The sequence below is a fragment of the Oncorhynchus nerka genome, linkage group LG2, assembly GCF_034236695.1.
Source record: "Oncorhynchus nerka isolate Pitt River linkage group LG2, Oner_Uvic_2.0, whole genome shotgun sequence".
NCBI lineage: Eukaryota > Metazoa > Chordata > Actinopteri > Salmoniformes > Salmonidae > Oncorhynchus > Oncorhynchus nerka.
In genome coordinates this window covers 22,037,117-22,064,808 of record NC_088397.1, presented here as the reverse complement: position 1 = coordinate 22,064,808, position 27,692 = coordinate 22,037,117, and the positions used below count along the sequence as shown (strand labels likewise).

The 27,692-nt window shown below is 42.9% G+C and overlaps 1 protein-coding gene, 2 long non-coding RNA genes, 1 pseudogene and 2 gene segments (V, D, J or C); 1 reads left to right on the top strand and 5 right to left on the bottom strand.

Moving 5' to 3' along the window:
- Positions 1 to 4,438, bottom strand: LOC115117419 (receptor expression-enhancing protein 6-like). The gene is made up of 6 exons (XM_029645891.2): positions 4,258 to 4,438; positions 4,007 to 4,165; positions 1,730 to 1,823; positions 1,459 to 1,597; positions 1,212 to 1,380; positions 1 to 863 (listed from the first exon to the last, which is right to left on the bottom strand). The coding sequence occupies exons 2-6, from the start codon at positions 4,122 to 4,124 to the stop codon at positions 826 to 828; spliced, it is 558 nt and encodes a 185-aa protein (XP_029501751.1). The 5' UTR covers positions 4,125 to 4,165; positions 4,258 to 4,438; the 3' UTR covers positions 1 to 825.
- A 1,965-nt stretch (positions 4,439 to 6,403) lies between these two features.
- LOC115117412 (Ig lambda-2 chain C region-like) lies at positions 6,404 to 8,704 on the bottom strand (annotated as a pseudogene).
- Positions 8,705 to 9,362: 658 nt separating this feature from the next.
- Positions 9,363 to 12,433, bottom strand: LOC115117413 (uncharacterized). The gene is made up of 2 exons (XR_010465081.1): positions 10,781 to 12,433; positions 9,363 to 9,957 (listed from the first exon to the last, which is right to left on the bottom strand). It is a non-coding gene; the product is annotated as an uncharacterized LOC115117413 (long non-coding RNA).
- On the top strand, positions 11,437 to 12,215 carry LOC115117420 (probable non-functional immunoglobulin kappa variable 6D-41). The segment is given in 2 exon segments: positions 11,437 to 11,543; positions 11,706 to 12,215. Coding segments are annotated over 2 exon segments (378 nt in total).
- A 3,946-nt stretch (positions 12,434 to 16,379) lies between the features above and the next one.
- On the bottom strand, positions 16,380 to 18,686 carry LOC115117414 (Ig lambda-2 chain C region-like). The segment is given in 3 exon segments: positions 16,380 to 16,884; positions 17,621 to 17,726; positions 18,612 to 18,686. Coding segments are annotated over 3 exon segments (501 nt in total).
- Positions 18,687 to 19,749: 1,063 nt separating this feature from the next.
- On the bottom strand, positions 19,750 to 22,148 carry LOC135573982 (uncharacterized). The gene is made up of 2 exons (XR_010465078.1): positions 20,765 to 22,148; positions 19,750 to 19,940 (listed from the first exon to the last, which is right to left on the bottom strand). It is a non-coding gene; the product is annotated as an uncharacterized LOC135573982 (long non-coding RNA).
- Between the last annotated feature and the right edge of the window lie 5,544 nt (positions 22,149 to 27,692).

The window sequence follows — 27,692 nt, the reverse complement described above, 5'->3', positions numbered from 1 at the left end:
TCAAGTTCCATTTTGATTTATTAAAGATAATGAGAAGAGACCGTACTAAACAAACAAATATTTTCTAGTTCAGTTTACATACATAAATATTCATTTTGTTCAGGCAAGATGATGGAGTAAACATCTTTGGCACAGATCTGCAGACATTGCTACAAGAGACTGAAATAACATGGCTACTTTGTAGGAAATGACCCAGCTCAGAACAGCTCCATCCAAACATACCCCTTAGCATCTACTCCCTAGACACTTCCATTAGCCCTACTGGTACCATGTTTCCCAATCCATTAATATAGGGACATTTTTGTTCTAGCCCAGCACTAACCCACCATCTGATTTATTGAATCTGGTGTGTTAGTGCTGGGGTAGGTCAAAGGGGAATAGGCTAAGGGTGGATTTGCGAAGTCAACATGGCTCCGTCGAGAGAGAGTCCGCTGATTCACAGACGTCGACACACATGGGTTTCCTGGCAGGAGGCTTCAGATTACATGAAGACATTCACATTGTTTAGAGGTCAGATGGATTGTGTAGTGGCTACCCTAAGCTTCTGGTTGCATTCCAACCAGTCTTTAAAAACAGTCACGCTGCGCAGATTATCAGATGCTACAATGCCTGGATTATCGGAATCTCATATAAGATTGATACATGCGACTTAAAAAGACAGACTAGAAAGCAGAAAATGCCTTTTCCCTTTTCTGTTTGCTGCAGGGTGGTCACCGGCAACTGATCACGTGACAGGATCCATTACCTTCCTTCATTACACATGATGTGGTTCTGTGTGTTTAGTGTAGTCGAGGTGTCTGAGGCTTGTGGTCATACATTGGTCTGTCACTGGTTCTTGCCATTCTTGAGGGCTTGGTTGACAGCTGGAGAGAAAAACATTAGTTATTAGTTTGACTGACAGACCTGGTGACCGTGTGTGTACAGCTAGATTTACATTGCTGAGATGCGGGATAACTAAGTATTGTACTTTACATGTGAATTAGAGTTTGGAGCAGTCCGACTGCTTCAGATGCCTTTTCTGAAGCAGTCAGATTCTCACGGATCATTTTTAGCTCAACGTGCAATCACTTTACATTTGAACGCGCCTTGGGTGACCATTACTCGAACAGTAATTTGCCTCGGCTATGTTGGGGGGGGGGGGAAACTGAGGTGTCGGGCCCTGGGAATGTCATTTCCAGAATATAAATCTAACTTGTGTGTCTGTGCCTCACCTTCTTTAGTGACAGTGTCAGCCATGTTCTTGGCCTTATCACTCAGGTTGTTGACGACACTGTCCAGGGTAGCCTGGTGTCTGAGGAACACGGGACGGACCACACGGTAGTAGAGAATAGCAGAACCGTTCCACGTCACCGGAGCCATACACCACAGCAGGAACAAACACTGTAGGAGAGGGGGATTGCGAGAGAGGGATTCTATGATGTTTTGGCCTCCTGTTTATTGAATGTTACACACAAGTACCTTGCCAGCATAGTAGAAGGGGAACCAGGAGAGGAAGATGTCAGAGAAAGCCTCGGCAACACTGAAGAATCCGTAGACCACCCAGTAGGTCAACCACTGAGTGTCATCCTCTTTCTTCTTACTCTCTATGGCCTTGATTCTGATTGGACAACAGGACAAGTGATGAATGGAAATAAATGATTTATTTAAATTATGTTTAACCCTTCACCTGGAGCATATGATGTGAACATCACAACACCACTTGTTAGATATGTTTAGAGGTGATACTTACGAGAGGTATGCTGGGTAGACAAAGCCAATCAGGTTACAGAGGAGAGAGGCTCCATAGCCAAACAACAGATACAGACTGATCAGAGAGACCACACCTAGAGACAGGGAGATTCTTACCAGATATCTGTCAATCTGGAAACATTTCAAAGCATCTTCATATAATGAAACGTCTCTGTGTGTGTTAGAGCAGGATGTTGGATGAATAAACAGGACAAGGTGTCATGTGAAACAATTAAAACGCTGACATTGACAAATTCAACGTTGATGTACATAAGACACCTAGTGTAACCATGTGGAATATGAACCATGGAACAGAAGTGAGATTCCACAGATACTGGTCCGCTCTAACCTAAACCAACAAACTAGCAACCACATTAACCTACAGCCGTGAACGTCACGGTCTGTCAAATGAACCCTTCAAACATTTCAGTCAACGAACGTACAATGGATTCCCATGTAAAAAAAAAACTAGACTCAATCTGAGTTTTAGAGCTGGACAGAGATAAGGAGACAAGCAGCTGCTGCCTGCTATTGTAACCCTAGCAAGCAGGAAAACGGCTTTTGTTTGGTTTAGCACCTGTTTGCATAGGGTAATCATTTAGACCTATGGCACCAGGCTTTTCCTCTGCAGGTTGTCGCATCATCAGTTATAGTACAATACACCAGTGATTGATGACCAGTGTCAGTTATGGGCAGAAGGCTATATATGGTCACAAAACTATGATTTGGAAAAGCAACGATGGGGCACATTGAAATTAATCTCAAATGTGTCAATGGTGTTTTGTTAAATTCCTGATTTGGAGTGCATCCAGTGTTGGTCATCCACAAAAATGCTGCCACTACCCACATACGGACCGGGACGCTACAGACTTCATCAAAAACCCATTCCCCATAACAGGCAAAACAGAAGAGAGACTGTTTGAATACCTTGCTATAAGAGTCCTTCATTGCCATGCTGCTTGAAGTAGCCAAGTCGCAGAGTAAAGCCAAGTCACAGAGTAAAGCCAAGTCGCAGAGTAAAGCCAAGTCGCAGAGTAAAGCCAAGTCGCAGAGTAAAGAGGGTTACATAGGCAGACCTGTCAACCTTGGGAATTTCCCTGAGCCCTAGTTTGGACATGACAATAGTCCTAGGCATCATTAATATAGTGACTAGCTAGTGCCTTCCCCTTCCTCCACCAAACAGCTTAGGTTGCCCAGTGGACAACGTCTGAATGCTTGGTGATGTAATCAGAGTCCCTCCACAGGCAGCGGTAGTGCAGACAGTCCCTCTCTGACGTTGATGGAAGACTAATGGGCTGGGGTTCCTTCTCCAGAAGAGCTAAACTACATAGTATAGCCTACCGGAAACTTCTCTAAGCTCCCGGTACTGAACACACACATTGGCAATAGAGAATTTCACTTCATACCTGACCAGACCAAGGCGCACACACCTCTAAGGTATATTGACACAAGTACTATTTTTTGCTTATTAGGCACAATTAGTTCAGTAGTAAACAGAAAGTCCATCACTGCCCAATGTAAAATTATGTTGTTGCTCTCAGGACATTTCCATTAACATCAGTACTGGCAGACCATGTGTCAATAACACCTAAAAGGACAACATAACAGAACTAGCCTAGTCTCAGATCTGCCCGTGCTCTTGTCAATGTCAACAATGTCAGTGAATGAGTAGGCATTACGGCACAAACAGAAAGGCACCTCTGAAGGAGCACAACTCAACTGAAGACAGCAGGTCACCCTAAAATCTGCCATCTCAACATAGCAGTTGGTATTTCTGTAGGAGGTAAATATACACCCCTTGGCTAGGGACCAGCTGCTAGCTAGACATTAGAAGCAGCTAAATCGACCACTAACAGTGGATTAACTGCAGTCTAGGCCTCTCTGACCTTCGCCATTTCAAATGAATGTCGAACAATCATTTTGTTGGCAGCCTAGGCCTATATCAAGTCACGTTAAAACAATATTTGGTCTGGTGACACCGTTCGTCTTCGGTCGTTTGTTTGTGTTAGGCCTAACTGGGCTAGTTTGCGTTACCGTTTATCAGCTACAACGGTTGCTGGTAGGTTGGTTGGTTAGTTAGTTGTTTTGCTGACATGTCACATTAACGGTCATATGTGCTGACCTTGCCAAACCAGCCAACGTTGCAAAACGAGAAAGTGTCAACTAGCGGCTAGACTAGCGGGTGAAGTTACAATGTTTCAACATTGACAGAGCAGCATTATAAATCAAGCAACTGGCAAAGTCCTACATTGCAAGTGGATTTAATATAAACTATTACCTGAAGCGATATATTTCTTCTGTATCCCAGTTTTCTCCTCCACCGTTGCTAGGAGATCTGTCACAAAGTTATTTTTATTCAACAAAGCCTCATAGCGGTTATGAAGTTGGGCAAACATTGTTGTGGTGGCGCCGTGTTGTTGATGTTTGGATGCGTAGCCTACACAAACACAAATCCAACCAAAATGTCACGGTCAATTTTTAACAAGCGAAACACGTTCAAACTTTAAACATATGAAATCATTTACACACCGAATTATTAGTGCGCGCCTACAAGCTGTTGGGAATATGGGTCCAGGCGAAGCAAACGAGCGAGAGGGACGAGTTTAATTAAGGTACAACCAATCAGAAAACGACTTTGTTGCCAACTAGTTGAAGCAACAGGTGATGAAATTTTTATTGCCGGCAGTAAAGTCCAGTTAACCATTATGCTCCTATTATCTGGTGAGTGGTGACTTTTATACTTCTCTGTTATTGCTAGGGTCATGTATTTTGGACTATGTCATGTGACCTAGATTTGAACATTTATTTGAAGCTTTTTCCAAAAATGAGAATTAGACCAAAAATGAAATAAATTGTTTGAGGATGGTGCTGGACCATCTGGCATAAAAAGAAAAGGGGACAGTTTGATGAAAAAGCTTTAAACAAAGGTTAAAATCCAGGTCATGTGACATGATTGTCCAAAACACAGGGCCCTAGTCATTGCACATCTATCTAGTTATTTATGTCAAAAAAGCTATAAAATAGCTTACAGGGCCAGTCTGGATTCTACAAACAGCTGACCCTGCCACTGTTTGACAAATAACGTTATTCTCTGTCTGAACTGAACTTCAGCATGACACCATTTTAGCACAAGAGGGCACCATCAACCTGCAAATATGAGAGTCATCACTGTACAGTAGTTAGTAAGGCTCCTGTTAGGCTAGGCATCACCTGTAGGCCTACTCATTTGTGCAGTCTTGGATCCTGGCTATTAAGATTTGAGGAATGGTATACCAGTGGGAGGTTCATCCTAAAATCAAATAACATTTGGGCTCAGCTTGACACAACACTTTGGATGTAATATAATGTCTGATACGTTTTTATTTGGTGGTGAACCTACCCTTTAATACATGATTTAGTTATCCTCCTATAGTTGACCCCTAGAATGGAATGACTCATAGCTAACAGCAAAATAACAGATATAAAAGTTCTCTCTGTCTCCTCTCTCTCTTTCACACCCAGCAGGTGTGTTTGCCCATAGAGTGGTGTTTTGCATAGCTGTTGAGCCTCACTGCTCTTGACACTAAGACTGCAGTGTTATCATCGTTGTGTCCAGTCAGTCTTCTTAGAGCCACAGATGAGGAAGATGCTGATCATGCTGGCGTTCCTCCTGACTCAGGGTGAGGAACTCTCAGCATCTCATTGTGGTCTACGGGTGTTAATGGTCACATGGAACACGATTCCAATGCCTTTTTTTGGATTATTGTGACTACTCAAAGCAAATTACCCACTGTTTCCAGTTCAGAGTCATCTGCACAACGTGTCCGGAATCAAGATGATAAACCAATGTCTGTTCGTCTGGGAGAGAGTGTTTATATCAGTGCTGTTGCAAGTTCAACCAGTATTGGTGATGACATGAGCTGGTACCTGCTGAAACCTGGACAGGCTCCTAAACTCCTGATATATACAGTAACAACCCTTCAGTCTGGAACACCATCTAGATTCAGTGGCAGTAGATCAGGTACTGAGTACACTCTTACAATCACTGGTGTCCAAGCTGAAGATGTAGTAGATTACTATGGTATGGGTGTATATGGTGGACCAGTGTTCACACAGTGATTTAGAGTCGTACAAAAACCTTCCTCAGTCAGACTGCACAGAAACTGTACTGCTGCAGCTGGGACCTACTGCAGGTGTTGAGGAACAACAGACTATGATATGAAACACTGGTTCACTGAACACACAACTCAGGTCCTGGTTATATGACATCACCAAGCATAAATAACCACTACTTTACCACCAATGATCAGATAATGTGGTTCCCAGAATAGAGCACCTCTGTCCCCTGATATTCATAACCACCACTTTATCCCCATTCTGAAAATCTGGATGCAACTCACACATTCATCTCAAATTCACCTAATAGTTTAGTCATGATCAAAACTAACAACTATATTCCATAATCCCCTCCTATGTCTATAATGGTCAGATGATGTGGTTCAGCTCCTGTCCCCAGATATTCACTGTCCCAAGGGGGTCTATTCACTACCCACCCTCCCTCACCCCCTATCCACCCTCCCTGACCCCCTATCAACTTTCTAATGTTCATGTTTTACAGAGCAGTTTAGTCTTTGTTTAACCACAAGTCCACAGATATTCACTTCTATTTCTTTACATAATACAAATCAGGGACACCTTGTTTGACATTAATACAAAGTATTTTATTTTGTTAACATTTCCAATCTGAATGCAGAAGCAATAAAACACAGGTACAGATTTGAAGATGCAGAATCCCAGATTGATGACCAGAGATGAAGCTCTAGATAGATATCTAGAATGATAGAATGACAGATAGGTAGATGTTCTCTGTGTACAGGGTGTCTACTGGGAGCAGTGGTGTGGCTCCAGTGTGTGAGTGACGGGGGTCTGGTCCTTTAGGGTGGCCTCACAGGTGACTGAGCCAGCCTTCCTCCACTGTTCAGTGGGGAGGGTGAGGCTGCTGCTCCAGCTGTAGTGACCGTCCTTCTCCAGGACCTCCAGACTCTGGCTGCCCTGCAAGGCCCCCGGCCCCCAGCCTCCAACCCAGCTTCCAGCCCCCCGGGAAGCCCCTGTTGGCCAGGCACACTAGGGCCACATTCCCCTGGTCCTGCTCCTCACTGGAGGGAAGTAGGACGGTCAGGGAGGGAGGTACCACACCCACTAGGAGAGAGAAGATGAGGGGGGAGAGATGGAGAGATGACATGTAAGGGTTAAACTGGACAAGAACCTTGAAGAACTTTCAGCAACTTTAATATGAAGAAACAAATATGATATTTGTATTGTATAAAATAGTCTGTGAAAAAGGCAAGTTATATATAAATATATATTACACACTCTTTTACTTCCCTTTTACTTCCCTCCCAGGCGGCAGGGTAGCCTAGTGGTTAGAGCGTTGGACTAATAACCAGAAGGTTGCAAGTTCAAACCCCCGAGCTGACAAAGTACAAATCTGTCCTTCTGCCCCTGAACAGGCAGTTAACCCACTGTTCCTAGGCTGTTATTGAAAATAAGAATTTGTTCTTAACTGACTTGCCTGGTTAAATAAAGGTCAAATTAAAAAATATATATATATGCATTAAAGTACCGTTCATAAATTAAACTGACTTGCTTACGAAATGAAATGTTTAACAATGCTGCTGAACTGTTTTGTGTATTTAAAGACATCGAACACATCAAGCTATTATTTTTGGCATATTAGGTTTTTGTCCTTGAATGATCATTAGGGTATGTGGAAACACACTCTGAAAAAATTAAATTAAATTAAATTAAACAAATCAAATAAATTAAACATTAAAAACTACAACTTTTTCTGAATAATTACTTTTTATTTACTTTACCAGTATATAAATGTTCAATTGAATTTATTATAAAAGGATGAATCTCTTGTACTTACAGTCAACGATGAGTTTGGTGCCTCCACCGAAAGTGTACCACAGTGACACAGACTCATTGAACAGCCGTACAAAAACCTCCTGCACTTTACACACACCAGTAACTCTCTACACAACACACATTCAACCCTACCACTGATTGTCTGTCAAAAACAGCATGTGTAGGTCATAACTTTTCAAATTAGTTTAAGTTTGATATTTTACATTATTACTTTTTGCTGAATTCCCCCCTGACTATAAAATATAAATGTTGGAGATGTGTAATATCTCTGACAAACTCACTAAGTATAAGAAGCAGCCATGTAGAATAGAAATACACCAGTATTGAATGAAAAAAGTTACATGTAACTAAATACTGTTGTCAATTCCAGGCCTTCACACAGATTCAGGTAAGCTATTTCCTTCCATGTTTAATATTGTTATTGTGTTGCAGTAACAGTTTCATCATCTGTCCTGAGGTAGGGTGTTTCCATAGAGGAGGTGCTTTGCATTGGCAGCTCATGCTTCAGTGCTCTGGGAGTGTTTATAGTCCTGTGAGTTTCAGACTGCAGGACTGAGATCTGTCTTGATACTTTAGGACTTCAGTGTTATCATTGTTGTGTTCAGTCTGTTGTCTTCTCAGAGCCACAGATGATGAAAATGATGAAGATGATATCACTGATTCCACTGCTGACCACACTGGGGTTCCTGACTCAGGGTGAGAAAGTCTGCTCTCTGACCTTTCTGAACTGCCGTCTTCAGAGAGCATCAGTTAAGAACCAGTGAAGTTTTGAGAACAGGAGTTTGAGAAGCCTCTATGACACTGCTTGTACATGGTGAGAGATTACAGTTATTTTTTGGGGATTCTGTTGACTTGTTCTCCACCTCTCATTTCTAGAATCATCAGCCGGAGTTGTGACTCAGTCTCCTGCTGTCAAATCTGTTCGTTTGGGAGAGACTGTATATCTGAGCTGCACAGCCAGTAAGGGGTGGATGATGACCTGAGCTGGTACCTGCAGAAACCTGGACAGTCCCCTCAACTCCTCTTCTATAAAATAAGTCGACGTCAGTCTGAAACTCCTGGTCATTTCAGTAGCAGTGGATCTCAACCAGATTTTACGCTGACCATCAGTGTAGTCCAGGCTAAGGATGTAGGAGATTACTACTGCATGGGTTCGTACACTGATGGGAACACACAGTGATTTAGAGTCGTACAAAACCTCCCTCAGTCAGACTGCTCAGAAACTGTACTGCTACAGCTGGGACCTTAAACAGGTGCTGAGGAACAACAGACTATGACATGAAACACTGAACACAGACTTAAGAGCCTCCCACAGCACTGTTATTCTGGTTACTCATGACAGGATCATAGTTCACCCAACCACCTCCTCTACACAACCACAACCTTTACTTCACCTCTGGAATGTTCAGATATAAATTAATTGCGTAGAACAGACATCATTATATCTGTCAAGTGAAACAGGAAATGTTCCCTCTATTCATTACACGTATTTCTTTAATCTTCTAAACGTTTCACCTCACTGAATGCAGGCTTGATTTGCATGGTCAGGGTGGGATGGTTTTGCTTCTCCCAGAATAGAGAAGACCCCAGGGGGTCAGAGAGAGAGAGAGAGAGAGAGAAAAAAAAAAGCAGAACACACATAGTCATTACAGGACAGATGTCACACTGTAGATACATTTCCATTTGTTGTCACAGTAAATAAATTAGTCAACTAATCCATCATGTTATTTTCCAAATTCAACTTTATTAGAACTGAGGCAGACAGCAACATCACAGTAACAGTCTGAGTACAGAACACATTGAAGTTTCCTGTAATCTATACAATACACATTACTACCCAGGATGTGGTCTCCCCAGCAGTACTAGAGTTTACTCAGTACACTACTCTAACACTCTAACACACTACTACTGCTCCAACCAGGCCCCAGACCAGACCAGAGCCTCGTCTACTCCTGCTTCCCCAGACAGAGCTCCTGTTGTGGGCCTCCTCCAGTAGTCCCTAGACCAGACACTGGCTCCTGCGAAGGGGGGAGGCCTGGGTGTGTTGGAAGTGGGAGACCCTGCAGGTGTAGAGCTCTCCCTGCTCCCAGCCTGCCTTGCTCAGGGTCAGGGTGCTGCTACGTCTGTAAAGGCCTTCCTTCTCTTCTTCTGGACTGGTCACGACCCCCTGTCTCACCTCCAGCCCGTCCACCTCCCAGCTCACCAGCGCCCCCTGAGGGGAGTAGTCAGTCAGCAGGCAGGCCAGTGAGGCAGAGCCCCCAGAGAGCTGCTCAGAGGAGGGGGGGAGCAGAGACACTGTGGGACTGACAGTAGGACCAGCTGGAGAGAAGAGAACGTTTTAATGTTACATTCCAGAGGCGAGAGAAACAGAGATCTATAAAATACACAACTTATTAAGGTTCACAGAGAACACAACACCTCACAACTCAACAACAATTACATCAATGTACAATAAAGTACATCACTGTTGCTGAGTTTTTTTTATCCATGTATTTTCATGTATATTTGCTGTACTAGGGACAAAGACCCCATTCATTAAGGATCTTATCGCTCAATAACACTGCTGGAAGCAGATATTAAGTAACTTTATACTCTGCTGTGTGTTGTGGTGCACCTTCCATGTCCCTTACTTCAATAAGGCGTTTAAAGGTCAGTCTGCTGTTCAAACAACAACAAAGCGGCCACCCCGCCATTGTTTTTGGTAAACAGCTGAGGGATGGGGCTGGAGAAATTGAACCTCTCTCAAGTTCATGACAGAACTACAGATGTAAGAAAATGTATGTAGCAATCACAGATTGCCCATTTAAAGTCAGTCCACTTCACAATAATATCAGGCAATGAAAGGGATCAGAAATGTTCTGTTATACGAATAACATTCTCTGTGTAATTCACGTGTCATTGCAGGGAACTAAACCTGATTAGCTCTTTGAATAAAACACCTGTTTCTTTTGAATAACTTGTACAAAGACAGGTTGCTTGGCTGCACAACTGAAAGTCTCCCACAGGCGGTAGCTAACATTTTGCCTTCTAAACCCTGAATTCTGAAATAAATACTAATATTGGGGTTTCCTTGACAGAGTTTGAGTCCTAACATGTCTGGTATATATTCTGTAGTGTTTTGTCGTAAAGGAGAAACACTTACTTCTCAGCAGCAGTTTGGTCCCTCCACCGAACGTGAACCACAGTGATACAGTCTAGTTAAGACGCCGTACAAAAACCTCCTTCACACAAGAGTGAGCACACCCTGCACTAACAGAACCACTCATACAGCTCCACACAGCGTTGTACAACTTTACTATACTCATAAAGCATTACACATCTTCACATACAACTACAGTATATTGTAGCAAGCAATACTCATGTTTTATCATTTACAATTACATGACATTTTATTCATTTAGCAGACATTCTTATCCAGAGCATCTTAGTCCATTCATCTTAAGATTGCTTGGTGAGACAACCACAATAATTAAGCACATTATGTACCTATATAGCATACTATGATTAATGAAGTCTCTGATTTGAGCTCCTTAATGTCTCCAACCAGATGTTTTTAACTCCAATGATGTCATATGTTAACAGAATGCATATGGGCAGAGTGAAACATTGTCATTTACGACAAATATCAATATTGACAATTGTGCCATTTTACTGTCAACAACAAAAATATAAAGCATTTCACATGATTATTATTTACAGTTTATTATTCTGTCCTGAGGTAGGGTGTTTCCATAGAGCAGGTGCTTTGCATTGGCAGCTCATGCTTCAGTGCTCTGGGAGTGTTTATAGTCCTGTGAGTTTCAGACTGCAGGACTGAGATCTGTCCATCAACACAACAGAAACGACGGCAACCATGACTCTGATCACCATCTTTATCTGGACCCTGGTCTGCTGCTGTCTCAAAGGTCTGTTGTTTTATAACTCTTACAATGGAAAAATACATGTTGAGTACCTTGTATAATCATTGAAATGGATCTCAATTCATAAATGTACCTTCATAAAATATAATTAAATATAAGTCATATCTTATTCATACTCGTTGATCAATTTATATTTTTCTTCTTCAGGATCCAGAGGTCAGGTGACTGTGACTCAGCCTCCTGTAGTGACATTTTCTCCAGGAGACCCTGTCACTCTGACCTGTACAACCAACCCTAAAGTGCACAGATGGGATGATGGAGATGAGGGTGTGTTCTGGTATCAACAGAGACCTGGAGAAGCTCCCAAACTCCTGATAATATACGCAAAGAAACTGTTAGATGGGATTCCTGCTAGATTCAGTGGCAGTGGGTCTGAGACGGACTTCACTCTGACCATCAGTGGAGTCCAGGCTGAAGATGCAGCAGTTTACTACTGTCAGAGTTACCACAGTGGAGGTGTGTTCACACAGTGATTTAGAGCCGTACAAAAACCTCCTGTACAAAATGACACACATCATTGGTCCACTGAACACAGAACTAAAGGTCTTGTTATATGACATCACCAAGTATAAACACTTTACAAACTCACAGAAATAATGGTTACAAACTAGTTTCATAACTCTTCCAAACTCCAATGTCTGCAAATGTCCTCAGGAAGATACAGGTGAAATAGTCCCATAGACTATAAAAAAAAGTTGGTATGCCACAGTGATTGGTTGGTCAACCAGACACACACAGCTGGCTAACACATCTGTGGAGCAGTATTGGGTGTGTAAGTGCATGACTGTGTGTGACAGAGAGAGAGAGCTCTGTGAAACAGAAACTTAGATTTGCATGGCCCCTCTCCCAGAATAGAGCAGTACACTCCCCAGATGTTCCCCCATCCTTAACACCCCACCAGCGCTAGACCAGAGGAGGTCAAAGATCAAAGTCAGAGGTTAGATGTCAGTCACAGGTCATTTTATAGGTCACTGCACTAGTCTTGTGTGGTGTACACAGGAAGAGGTTGGACACCAGACGTCAGCCAGACTGGTAGAGGTCAAAGATTTTAAAAAGTCAGAGGTCAGTTCCCCAGGGAAGAGAGTCATTCCAACCCCAACATGCCACCAGTCTGCCTGTCACTTTGTTCTAGTCAGCTTTTAGTTAGAGACTAGATGATGAGAGCACCATTTACTAAGGTCACATTTTACATCCCTAGTGACCACTAGAATGGCATGAGGAAGTATTAGATAACTAGTGATGTACATCTGAAGATTCATCATGAATTCATCAGGAATCAGCACTGAGACAGATTCAACATGAATTCATCAGGAATCAGTACTGAGACAGACTCATCATGAATTCATCAGGAATCAGCACTGAGACAGATTCATCATGAATTCACCAGGAATCAGCACTGAGACAGATTCAACATGAATTCATCAGGAATCAGTACTGAGACAGACTCATCATGAATTCATCAGGAATCAGCACTGAGACAGATTCATCATGAATTCACCAGGAATCAGCACTGAGACAGATTCATCATGAATTCATCAGGAATCAGCACTGAGACAGATTCAACATTAATTCATCAGGAATCAGCACTGAGACAGATTCAACATGAATTCATCAGGAATCAGCACTGAGACAGATTCAACATTAATTCATCAGGAATCAGCACTGAGACAGATTCATCATGAATTCATCAGGAATCAGCACTGAGACAGATTCAACATTAATTCATCAGGAATCAGCACTGAGACAGATTCAACATTAATTCATCAGGAATCAGCACTGAGACAGATTCAACATGAATTCATCAGGAATCAGCACTGAGACAGATTCAACATTAATTAATCAGGAATCAGCACTGAGACAGATTCAACATGAATTCATCAGGAATCAGCACTGAGACAGATTCAACATTAATTCATCAGGAATCAGCACTGAGACAGATTCATCATGAATTCATCAGGAATCAGCACTGAGACAGATTCAACATTAATTCATCAGGAATCAGCACTGAGACAGATTCATCATGAATTCATCAGGAATCAGCACTGAGACAGATTCAACATTAATTCATCAGGAATCAGCACTGAGACAGATTCAACATGAATTCATCAGGAATCAGCACTGAGACAGATTCAACATGAATTCATCATGAATCAGCACTGAGCCAGTTTCATCATGAATTAATCAGGAATCAGCACTGAGCCAGTTTCATCATGAATTCACCAGGAATCAGCACTGAGCCAGATTCAACATTAATTCATCATGAATAAGCACTGAGCCAGTTTCATCAGGAATCAGCACTAGGCCAGATTCATCATGAATTCATCATGAATCAGCACTGAGCCAGTTTCATCATGAATTCATCATGAATCGGCACTGAGGCAGTTTCATCAGGAATTCATCATGAATCAGTACTGAGACACATTCATCATGAATTCATCATGAATCAGCACTGAGACAGATTCATCAGGAATTCATCATGAATCAGCACTGAGACAGTTTCATCATGAATCAGCACTGAGTCAGTTTCATCATGAATCAGCACTGAGACAGATTCATCATGAATTCATCATGAATCAGCACTGAGCCAGATGGAAGTCCTCATCTCAGTTTAGAATACCTCCAGGGTCACTGACAGGTCAGCCAATGGCAAAGGACAACAGTTCCAAAAGCACATGCTCAGACACACACAACCTCCTAATGCCTCCACCAGTACCTGTCCTGTACCACACGGGGGCATCTCCCAGACCCAATCCTGAGTAAACTAGACTGGATATCAGACAGAGGATAACATTCACCTCTAGCTGATATGTCTGACCTAGCAAGGTCAAGAATCTGATATAAATGGGTTCTTGCACGCTAAGATTCTTTATTACACCATATTGTAGAGTATAAATGCCATTTAAGATTAGATCTCATATGTTTCTCTGTATTTATTTATTTAATTAGGCAAGTCAGTAAAGAACAAAGTGTTATTTACAATGACGGCCTACACCGGACAAACCCGGGCCAATTGTGCGCTCCCCAATGGGATTCCCAATCACAGGGATTTCTGAACATTTGCAACGTAAAGCAGTATGTCATCTGCATATAGAGAACTTGCTTGTTAAGCCAAGGTTGGAAATTTACTGCCACCTGCCATAATGGAATGTTTCCACACGAGTATAATGCATTGGCTGATTCCTCCTGATGACCTGGATGGAATTATGTGATCATTCCTTAACCCATAGGAAGTCCCACCTAGTTGACTACTTCAAAATGGTGGAATCCCTCAATGGCAATGTCCATGCAAAACGGTTATATCCATCTGAGGCCTCAATCATTATTTATGGTCTGAACTGAAATTCAGCATGACGCCATTTTAGCACAAGTCTAGAATATCAAGTATAGAATTGCAATACACTAGCATTGAATGGATACACTTAAATGTAACTAAATTCTATGGTCAATTACAGGCCTGCCACAGATTTAGGTAAGCTATTTCCTTCCATGTTTAAGATTATTGTGTTTATGTCATTGCATTAACAGTTTCATCATCTGTCCTGAGGTAGGGTGTTTCCATAGAGGAGGTGCTTTGCATTGGCAGCTCATGCTTCAGTGCTCTGGGAGTGTTTATAGCCCTGAGAGTTTCACACTTCATGAATTATATCTGTCCTGACAGTACGACTGCAGTGTTATCAGCATTGGGTCCAGTCTGTTCAGTGTTCTCAGAGCCACAGATGATGATGAAGATGGTGAAGATGACATCACTGATTCCACTGCTGATCATACTGGGGTTCCTGACCCAAGGTTAGAATCTCTCAGCATCTCTCCCTGTGGTCTACTGGTTTTAGCAGGTTTTAATGGGCCTGTACATGTTTGGACATGGAAAATGTTTTCAATGCTTTTTATCTGGATTTCTAAGACGACTCAAAGCTACATTTTTCTGTTTCAATTTCAGAGTCATCTGCACAACGTGTCCTGAATCAAGCTGATGAATTGAAGTCAGTTCGTCTGGGAGAGAGTGTGTCTATCAGTGCTGTTGCAAGTTCAACAGGTATTGATGATGATATGAGCTGGTACCTGCTGAAATCTGGACAGGCTCCTAAACTCCTGATATATACAGTAACAACCCTTCAGTCTGGAACACCATCTAGATTCAGTGGCAGTAGATCAGGTACTGAGTACACTCTTACAATCACTGGTGTCCAAGCTGAAGATGTAGGAGATTACTATGGTATGGGTGTATATGGTGGACCAGTGTTCACACAGTGATTTAGAGTCGTACAAAAACCTTCCTCAGTCAGACTGCACAGAAACTGTACTGCTGCAGCTGGGACCTACTGCAGGTGTTGAGGAACAACAGACTATGATATGAAACACTGGTTCACTGAACACACAACTCAGGTCCTAGTTATATGACATCACCAAGCATAAATAACCACTACTTTACCACCAATGGTCAGATAATGTGGTTCCCAGAATAGAGCAACTCTGTCCCCAGATATTCATAACCACCACTTTACCCCCATTCTGAAAATCTGGTTACAACTCACAAATGAATCTCAAATTCACAAAATAGTTTAGTCATGATCAAAACTAACAACTATATCCCATAACCTCCTCCCATGTCTATAATGGTCAGATGATGTGGTTCAGCTCCTGTCCCCAGATATTCACTGTCCCAAGGTGGTCTATTCACTACCCATCCCCCCTCCCCCCCTTCCAACCTTCTAATGTTCAGTTAGTCTTTGTTTAGTCTTTGTTTAACAAGTCTTTGTTTAACAACCACAAGTCCACAGATATTCACTTCTATTTCTTTACATAATAAAAATCAGGGACACCTTGTTTGACATTAATACAAAGTATTTTATTTTGTTAACATTTCCAATCTGAATGCAGAAGCAATAAAACACAGGTACAGATTTGAAGATGCAGAATCCCAGATTGATGACCAGAGATGAAGCTCTAGATAGATATCTAGAATGATAGAATGACAGATAGGTAGATGTTCTCTGTGTACAGGGTGTCTACTGGGAGCAGTGGTGTGGCTCCAGTGTGTGAGTGACGGGGGTCTGGTCCTTTAGGGTGGCCTCACAGGTGACTGAGCCAGCCTTCCTCCACTGTTCAGTGGGGAGGGTGAGGCTGCTGCTCCAGCTGTAGTGACCGTCCTTCTCCAGGACCTCCAGACTCTGGCTGCCCTGCAAGGCCCCCCCGGCCCCCAGCCTCCAACCCAGCTTCCAGCCCCCCGGGAAGCCCCTGTTGGCCAGGCACACTAGGGCCACATTCCCCTGGTCCTGCTCCTCACTGGAGGGAAGTAGGACGGTCAGGGAGGGAGGTACCACACCCACTAGGAGAGAGAAGATGAGGGGGGAGAGATGGAGAGATGACATGTAAGGGTTAAACTGGACAAGAACCTTGAAGAACTTTCAGCAACTTTAATATGAAGAAACAAATATGATATTTGTATTGTATAAAATAGTCTGTGAAAAAGGCAAGTTATATATAAATATATATTACACACTCTTTTACTTCCCTTTTACTTCCCTCCCAGGCGGCAGGGTAGCCTAGTGGTTAGAGCGTTGGACTAATAACCAGAAGGTTGCAAGTTCAAACCCCCGAGCTGACAAAGTACAAATCTGTCCTTCTGCCCCTGAACAGGCAGTTAACCCACTGTTCCTAGGCTGTTATTGAAAATAAGAATTTGTTCTTAACTGACTTGCCTGGTTAAATAAAGGTCAAATTAAAAAATATATATATATGCATTAAAGTACCGTTCATAAATTAAACTGACTTGCTTACGAAATGAAATGTTTAACAATGCTGCTGAACTGTTTTTGTGTATTTAAAGACATCGAACACATCAAGCTATTATTTTTTGGCATATTAGGTTTTTGTCCTTGAATGATCATTAGGGTATGTGGAAACACACTCTGAAAAAATTAAATTAAATTAAATTAAACAAATCAAATAAATTAAACATTAAAAACTACAACTTTTTCTGAATAATTACTTTTTATTTACTTTACCAGTATATAAATGTTCAATTGAATTTATTATAAAAAGGATGAATCTCTTGTACTTACAGTCAACGATGAGTTTGGTGCCTCCACCGAAAGTGTACCACAGTGACACAGACTCATTGAACAGCCGTACAAAAACCTCCTGCACTTTACACACACCAGTAACTCTCTACACAACACACATTCAACCCTACCACTGATTGTCTGTCAAAAACAGCATGTGTAGGTCATAACTTTTCAAATTAGTTTAAGTTTGATATTTTACATTATTACTTTTTGCTGAATTCCCCCCTGACTATAAAATATAAATGTTGGAGATGTGTAATATCTCTGACAAACTCACTAAGTATAAGAAGCAGCCATGTAGAATAGAAATACACCAGTATTGAATGAAAAAAGTTACATGTAACTAAATACTGTTGTCAATTCCAGGCCTTCACACAGATTCAGGTAAGCTATTTCCTTCCATGTTTAATATTGTTATTGTGTTGCAGTAACAGTTTCATCATCTGTCCTGAGGTAGGGTGTTTCCATAGAGGAGGTGCTTTGCATTGGCAGCTCATGCTTCAGTGCTCTGGGAGTGTTTATAGTCCTGTGAGTTTCAGACTGCAGGACTGAGATCTGTCTTGATACTTTAGGACTTCAGTGTTATCATTGTTGTGTTCAGTCTGTTGTCTTCTCAGAGCCACAGATGATGAAAATGATGAAGATGATATCACTGATTCCACTGCTGACCACACTGGGGTTCCTGACTCAGGGTGAGAAAGTCTGCTCTCTGACCTTTCTGAACTGCCGTCTTCAGAGAGCATCAGTTAAGAACCAGTGAAGTTTTGAGAACAGGAGTTTGAGAAGCCTCTATGACACTGCTTGTACATGGTGAGAGATTACAGTTATTTTTTGGGGATTCTGTTGACTTGTTCTCCACCTCTCATTTCTAGAATCATCAGCCGGAGTTGTGACTCAGTCTCCTGCTGTCAAATCTGTTCGTTTGGGAGAGACTGTATATCTGAGCTGCACAGCCAGTAAGGGGGTGGATGATGACCTGAGCTGGTACCTGCAGAAACCTGGACAGTCCCCTCAACTCCTCTTCTATAAAATAAGTCGACGTCAGTCTGAAACTCCTGGTCATTTCAGTAGCAGTGGATCTCAACCAGATTTTACGCTGACCATCAGTGTAGTCCAGGCTAAGGATGTAGGAGATTACTACTGCATGGGTTCGTACACTGATGGGAACACACAGTGATTTAGAGTCGTACAAAAACCTCCCTCAGTCAGACTGCTCAGAAACTGTACTGCTACAGCTGGGACCTTAAACAGGTGCTGAGGAACAACAGACTATGACATGAAACACTGAACACAGACTTAAGAGCCTCCCACAGCACTGTTATTCTGGTTACTCATGACAGGATCATAGTTCACCCAACCACCTCCTCTACACAACCACAACCTTTACTTCACCTCTGGAATGTTCAGATATAAATTAATTGCGTAGAACAGACATCATTATATCTGTCAAGTGAAACAGGAAATGTTCCCTCTATTCATTACACGTATTTCTTTAATCTTCTAAACGTTTCACCTCACTGAATGCAGGCTTGATTTGCATGGTCAGGGTGGGATGGTTTTGCTTCTCCCAGAATAGAGAAGACCCCAGGGGGTCAGAGAGAGAGAGAGAGAGAGAGAAAAAAAAAAGCAGAACACACATAGTCATTACAGGACAGATGTCACACTGTAGATACATTTCCATTTGTTGTCACAGTAAATAAATTAGTCAACTAATCCATCATGTTATTTTCCAAATTCAACTTTATTAGAACTGAGGCAGACAGCAACATCACAGTAACAGTCTGAGTACAGAACACATTGAAGTTTCCTGTAATCTATACAATACACATTACTACCCAGGATGTGGTCTCCCCAGCAGTACTAGAGTTTACTCAGTACACTACTCTAACACTCTAACACACTACTACTGCTCCAACCAGGCCCCAGACCAGACCAGAGCCTCGTCTACTCCTGCTTCCCCAGACAGAGCTCCTGTTGTGGGCCTCCTCCAGTAGTCCCTAGACCAGACACTGGCTCCTGCGAAGGGGGGAGGCCTGGGTGTGTTGGAAGTGGGAGACCCTGCAGGTGTAGAGCTCTCCCTGCTCCCAGCCTGCCTTGCTCAGGGTCAGGGTGCTGCTACGTCTGTAAAGGCCTTCCTTCTCTTCTTCTGGACTGGTCACGACCCCCTGTCTCACCTCCAGCCCGTCCACCTCCCAGCTCACCAGCGCCCCCTGAGGGGAGTAGTCAGTCAGCAGGCAGGCCAGTGAGGCAGAGCCCCCAGAGAGCTGCTCAGAGGAGGGGGGGAGCAGAGACACTGTGGGACTGACAGTAGGACCAGCTGGAGAGAAGAGAACGTTTTAATGTTACATTCCAGAGGCGAGAGAAACAGAGATCTATAAAATACACAACTTATTAAGGTTCACAGAGAACACAACACCTCACAACTCAACAACAATTACATCAATGTACAATAAAGTACATCACTGTTGCTGAGTTTTTTTTATCCATGTATTTTCATGTATATTTGCTGTACTAGGGACAAAGACCCCATTCATTAAGGATCTTATCGCTCAATAACACTGCTGGAAGCAGATATTAAGTAACTTTATACTCTGCTGTGTGTTGTGGTGCACCTTCCATGTCCCTTACTTCAATAAGGCGTTTAAAAGGTCAGTCTGCTGTTCAAACAACAACAAAGCGGCCACCCCGCCATTGTTTTTGGTAAACAGCTGAGGGATGGGGCTGGAGAAATTGAACCTCTCTCAAGTTCATGACAGAACTACAGATGTAAGAAAATGTATGTAGCAATCACAGATTGCCCATTTAAAGTCAGTCCACTTCACAATAATATCAGACAATGAAAGGGATCAGAAATGTTCTGTTATACGAATAACATTCTCTGTGTAATTCACGTGTCATTGCAGGGAACTAAACCTGATTAGCTCTTTGAATAAAACACCTGTTTCTTTTGAATAACTTGTACAAAGACAGGTTGCTTGGCTGCACAACTGAAAGTCTCCCACAGGCGGTAGCTAACATTTTGCCTTCTAAACCCTGAATTCTGAAATAAATACTAATATTGGGGTTTCCTTGACAGAGTTTGAGTCCTAACATGTCTGGTATATATTCTGTAGTGTTTTGTCGTAAAGGAGAAACACTTACTTCTCAGCAGCAGTTTGGTCCCTCCACCGAACGTGAACCACAGTGATACAGTCTAGTTAAGACGCCGTACAAAAACCTCCTTCACACAAGAGTGAGCACACCCTGCACTAACAGAACCACTCATACAGCTCCACACAGCGTTGTACAACTTTACTATACTCATAAAGCATTACACATCTTCACATACAACTACAGTATATTGTAGCAAGCAATACTCATGTTTTATCATTTACAATTACATGACATTTTATTCATTTAGCAGACATTCTTATCCAGAGCATCTTAGTCCATTCATCTTAAGATTGCTTGGTGAGACAACCACAATAATTAAGCACATTATGTACCTATATAGCATACTATGATTAATGAAGTCTCTGATTTGAGCTCCTTAATGTCTCCAACCAGATGTTTTTAACTCCAATGATGTCATATGTTAACAGAATGCATATGGGCAGAGTGAAACATTGTCATTTACGACAAATATCAATATTGACAATTGTGCCATTTTACTGTCAACAACAAAAATATAAAGCATTTCACATGATTATTATTTACAGTTTATTATTCTGTCCTGAGGTAGGGTGTTTCCATAGAGCAGGTGCTTTGCATTGGCAGCTCATGCTTCAGTGCTCTGGGAGTGTTTATAGTCCTGTGAGTTTCAGACTGCAGGACTGAGATCTGTCCATCAACACAACAGAAACGACGGCAACCATGACTCTGATCACCATCTTTATCTGGACCCTGGTCTGCTGCTGTCTCAAAGGTCTGTTGTTTTATAACTCTTACAATGGAAAAATACATGTTGAGTACCTTGTATAATCATTGAAATGGATCTCAATTCATAAATGTACCTTCATAAAATATAATTAAATATAAGTCATATCTTATTCATACTCGTTGATCAATTTATATTTTTCTTCTTCAGGATCCAGAGGTCAGGTGACTGTGACTCAGCCTCCTGTAGTGACATTTTCTCCAGGAGACCCTGTCACTCTGACCTGTACAACCAACCCTAAAGTGCACAGATGGGATGATGGAGATGAGGGTGTGTTCTGGTATCAACAGAGACCTGGAGAAGCTCCCAAACTCCTAATAAAATATGCAAAGAAACGATTAGATGGGATTCCTGCTAGATTCAGTGGCAGTGGGTCTGAGAGGGACTTCACTCTGACCATCAGTGGAGTCCAGGCTGAAGATGCAGCAGTTTACTACTGTCAGAGTTACCACAGTGGTAATGTGTTCACACAGTGATTTAGAGCCGTACAAAAACCTCCTGTACAACATTACACACATCACTGGTCCTCTGAACACAGAACTAAAGGTCTTGTTATATGACATCACCAAGTATAAACACTTTACAAACTCACAGAAATAATGGTTACAAACTAGTTTCATAACTCTTCCAAACTCCAATGTCTACAAATGTTCCTTCTTATCAGAAAGATGCAGGTAAAATAGTCCTGTTGAGGATGAATAATCCATATCATGTCAACATAAAATCATGTGTGTAGCAAAAAAGTTGGTGTGCCTCAATGCTTGGTTGATCAACCAGACACACATCTGGCCAACACTTCTGTGGAGCAGTATTGGGTGTTTAAGTGCATGCATCTGTTTGACAGAGAAAGAGCCCTGTGAAACAGAAACTTAGATTTGCATGGTCCCTGTCCCAGAATAGAGCAGTACATCCCCCAGATGTTTCCCCATCCTTAACACCCCACCAGTGCTAGACCAGAGGAGGATGGCCAGGCGACATCAGCCAGACTGGAAGAGGGGAGATTCAGATGTCAGATGTGAGTCTCAGGTCATTTCATAAGTCAGTTCACTAGTCTTGTGGTGTGGAAATGGTTGGGCACCGGAAGTCCCTGTATAAAATGATGAAATATAAATTATCTGTTATTTTTACTTGTTGATCAATTCATATTCTTCCTCTTCAGGATCCAGAGGTCAGGTGACTGTGACTCAGCCTCCTGTAGTGACATTTTCTCCAGGAGACTCTGACCGTCACTCTGACCTGTACAACCAACCCTAAAGTGTACAGATACAGTGATGGAGATGAGGGTGTGTTCTGGTATCAACAGAGACCTGGAGAAGCTCCCAAACTCCTGATAAAATATGCAAAGAAACGGTTAGATGGGATTCCTGCTAGATTCAGTGGCAGTGGGTCTGAGAGGGACTTCACTCTGACCATCAGTGGAGTCCAGGCTGAAGATGCTGCAGTTTACTACTGTCAGAGTTACCATGAACTCAATGGTAAAGCTCTGTTCACACAGTGATTTAGAGACGTACAAAAACCTCCTGTACAACATTACACACATCACTGGTCCTGTCACTTTATTCTTGTCAGCTTTAAGTTTTCTTGCCAAAGAGAATAGTTGAACATTTTCTAAGGTCAAAGTTTACATCTCTGGTGCACACTATAATTACATGAGGAAGGATTAGAAAGCTATTGATGTACAGCTGAAGATTCATCATGAATTCATCAGGAATCAGCACTGAGACCGATTCAACATGAATTCATCAGGAATCAGCACTGAGACAGATTCAACATTAATTAATCAGGAATCAGCACTGAGACAGATTCAACATTAATTCATCAGGAATCAGCACTGAGACCGATTCAACATTAATTCATCAGGAATCAGCACTGAGCCAGATGGAAGTCCTTCATCCCAGTCTAGAATACCTCCAGGGTCACTGACAGGTCAGCCAGTGGCAAAGGTCAACCGTTCCAAAGTCACATGCTCAGACACACACAACCTCCTAATGCCTCCACCAGTACCTGTCCTGTACCACATTGTGGCATCTCCCAGACCTAATCCTGAGTAAACTAGACATCAGGCAGAGGACACCATTCACCTCCATGTGATATGTCTGACCTAGCAAGGTCATAGGTCAGATATGAAAGTTTGCACATTGCCTCTATGCTAGGAAGCATTACAGTACATGACCATTCCTTACATCAGTGAAGGGTTTGAACAGGCTCCTGCAGTGGACCGGACAAGGAGTTACTGATAATCCTCTTTTCTAGGAATCAAGGAAGAGGTCACAATGAATCTCCTGGAGAGAGAGAGAGAGATATTAACTGTAGATGTAGATACAGGAGCTCCCCGGGCAGACTAATGGATTAAAAGCTGCCGTATCTGATGTGTTAACTCACCTGGTGTCCTTCATGTCAAGGCTGCCGCTTGCAGGAAGTGCCTCAGTCAGAGATAAAGTTATATCCTGTTTGCGCTGGTTTCTGACTGACACAGTACTGGAGGTAAGCAACACTCACCTCTTGGATCGCGCCACGCCCACAAATGACTCTTAGTTATTTTCTCTTCACCTTTATATTCTGCTTCCAAAGACAAACAGAATACCTGTCTGGAACAACGCTACGAAAATGGAACCTATAAAAATCATGTAACTTAGCATCTGCTAAATGTAGAAATACTCAGTCTGCTCAACCTCAGCCTTCTCAGCTTCACACTTCACATGATCTCACGCCAGGTTTAATCTTTCCACTGCCAGTGGTTCTCCTAATCTTTTTACTGATGGTGTGTGTGTGTGTGTGTGTGTGTGTGTGTGTCCTAGTGGTCATCCTTCATACTGTCCATTGTCCAGGGCAGGGATTAGCTGATTGAATAGGAGTTAGTGGCCATTGTCTGATTAACAGGTCACGTGGAATAAACATGGCATGTCTTTACACGCAGACAGGACACAGATAGAACATGGCATGTCTCTACACGCAGACAGGACACACAGATAGAACATGGCATGTCTCTACACGCAGACAGGACACAGATAGAACATGGCATGTCTCTACACGCAGACAGGACACAGATAGAACATGGCATGTCTCTACACGCAGACAGGACACAGATAGAACATGGCATGTCTCTACACGCAGACAGGACACACAGATAGAACATGGCATGTCTCTACACGCAGACAGGACACAGATAGAACATGGCATGTCTCTACACGCAGACAGGACACAGATAGAACATGGCATGTCTCTACACGCAGACAGGACACAGATAGAACATGGCATTTCTCTACACACAGACAGGACACAGATAGAACATGGCATGTCTCTACACGCAGACAGGACACACAGATAGAACATGGCATGTCTCTACACGCAGACAGGACACAGATAGAACATGGCATGTCTCTACACGCAGACAGGACACAGATAGAACATGGCATGTCTCTACACATAGGCAGGACACAGAGATAGAACATGGCATGTCTCTACACAGATAGAACATGGCATGTCTCTACACAGATAGAACATGGCATGTCTCTACACACAGATAAAACATGGCATGTCTCTACACACAGATAGAACATGGCATGTCTCTACACGCAGACAGGACACACAGATAGAACATGGCATGTCTCTACACAGATAGAACATGGCATGTCTCTACACAGATAGAACATGGCATGTCTCTACACACAGATAGAACATGGCATGTCTCTACACACAGATAGAACATGGCATGTCTGTACACGCAGGCAGGACACACAGATATAACATAGGATGTCTCTACATACAGGCAGGACACACAGATAGAACATGGCATGTCTCTACACGCAGGCAGGACACACAGATAGAACATGGCATGTCTCTACAAGCAGGCAGGACACACAGATAGAACATGGCATGTCTCTACACGCAGGCAGGACACACAGATAGAACATGGCATGTCTCTACACACAGGCAGGACACAGAGCTAGAACATGGCATGTCTCTACACACAGGCAGGACACACAGATAGAACATGGCATGTCTCTACACACAGGCAGGACACACAGATAGAACATGGCATGTCTCTACACGCAGGCAGGACACACAGATAGAACATGGCATGTCTCTACACACAGGCAGGACACAGATATAGAACATGGCATGTCTCTACACACAGGCAGGACACACAGATAGAACATGGCATGTCTCTACATGCAGATAGAACATGGCATGTCTCTACACGCAGGCAGGACACAGAGATAGAACATGGCATGTCTCTACACACAGATAAAACATGGCATGTCTCTACACACAAATAGAACATGGCATGTCTCTACACGCAGGCAGGACACAGAGATAGAACATGGCATGTCTCTACAGCCAGGCAGGACACACAGATAAAACATGGCATGTCTCTACACACAGATAGAACATGGCATGTCTCTACACGCAGGCAGGACACACAGATAGAACATGGCATGTCTCTACACAGATAGAACATGGCATGTCTCTACACAGATAGAACATGGCATGTCTCTACACAGATAGAATATGGCATGTCTCTACACACAGATAGAACATGGCATGTCTCTACACACAGATAGAACATGGCATGTCTCTACACGCAGGCAGGACACACAGATATAACTTAGGATGTCTCTACATACAGGCAGGACACACAGATAGAACATGGCATGTCTCTACACGCAGGCAGGACACACAGATAGAACATGGCATGTCTCTACACAGATAGAACATGGCATGTCTCTACACACAGATAGAACATGGCATGTCTCTACACACAGATAGAACATGGCATGTCTGTACACGCAGGCAGGACACACAGATATAACATAGGATGTCTCTACATACAGGCAGGACACACAGATAGAACATGGCATGTCTCTACACGCAGGCAGGACACACAGATAGAACATGGCATGTCTCTACAAGCAGGCAGGACACACAGATAGAACATGGCATGTCTCTACACGCAGGCAGGACACACAGATAGAACATGGCATGTCTCTACACACAGGCAGGACACAGAGCTAGAACATGGCATGTCTCTACACACAGGCAGGACACACAGATAGAACATGGCATGTCTCTACACGCAGGCAGGACACACAGATAGAACATGGCATGTCTCTACACACAGGCAGGACACAGAGATAGAACATGGCATGTCTCTACACACAGGCAGGACACACAGATAGAACATGGCATGTCTCTACATGCAGATAGAACATGGCATGTCTCTACACGCAGGCAGGACACAGAGATAGAACATGGCATGTCTCTACACACAGATAAAACATGGCATGTCTCTACACACAGACAGGACACAGATAGAACATGGCATGTCTCTACACGCAGACAGGACACACAGATAGAACATGGCATGTCTCTACACGCAGACAGGACACAGATAGAACATGGCATGTCTCTACACGCAGACAGGACACAGATAGAACATGGCATGTCTCTACACATAGGCAGGACACAGAGATAGAACATGGCATGTCTCTACACAGATAGAACATGGCATGTCTCTACACAGATAGAACATGGCATGTCTCTACACACAGATAAAACATGGCATGTCTCTACACACAGATAGAACATGGCATGTCTCTACACGCAGACAGGACACACAGATAGAACATGGCATGTCTCTACACAGATAGAACATGGCATGTCTCTACACAGATAGAACATGGCATGTCTCTACACACAGATAGAACATGGCATGTCTCTACACACAGATAGAACATGGCATGTCTGTACACGCAGGCAGGACACACAGATATAACATAGGATGTCTCTACATACAGGCAGGACACACAGATAGAACATGGCATGTCTCTACACGCAGGCAGGACACACAGATAGAACATGGCATGTCTCTACAAGCAGGCAGGACACACAGATAGAACATGGCATGTCTCTACACGCAGGCAGGACACACAGATAGAACATGGCATGTCTCTACACACAGGCAGGACACAGAGCTAGAACATGGCATGTCTCTACACACAGGCAGGACACACAGATAGAACATGGCATGTCTCTACACACAGGCAGGACACACAGATAGAACATGGCATGTCTCTACACGCAGGCAGGACACACAGATAGAACATGGCATGTCTCTACACACAGGCAGGACACAGAGATAGAACATGGCAT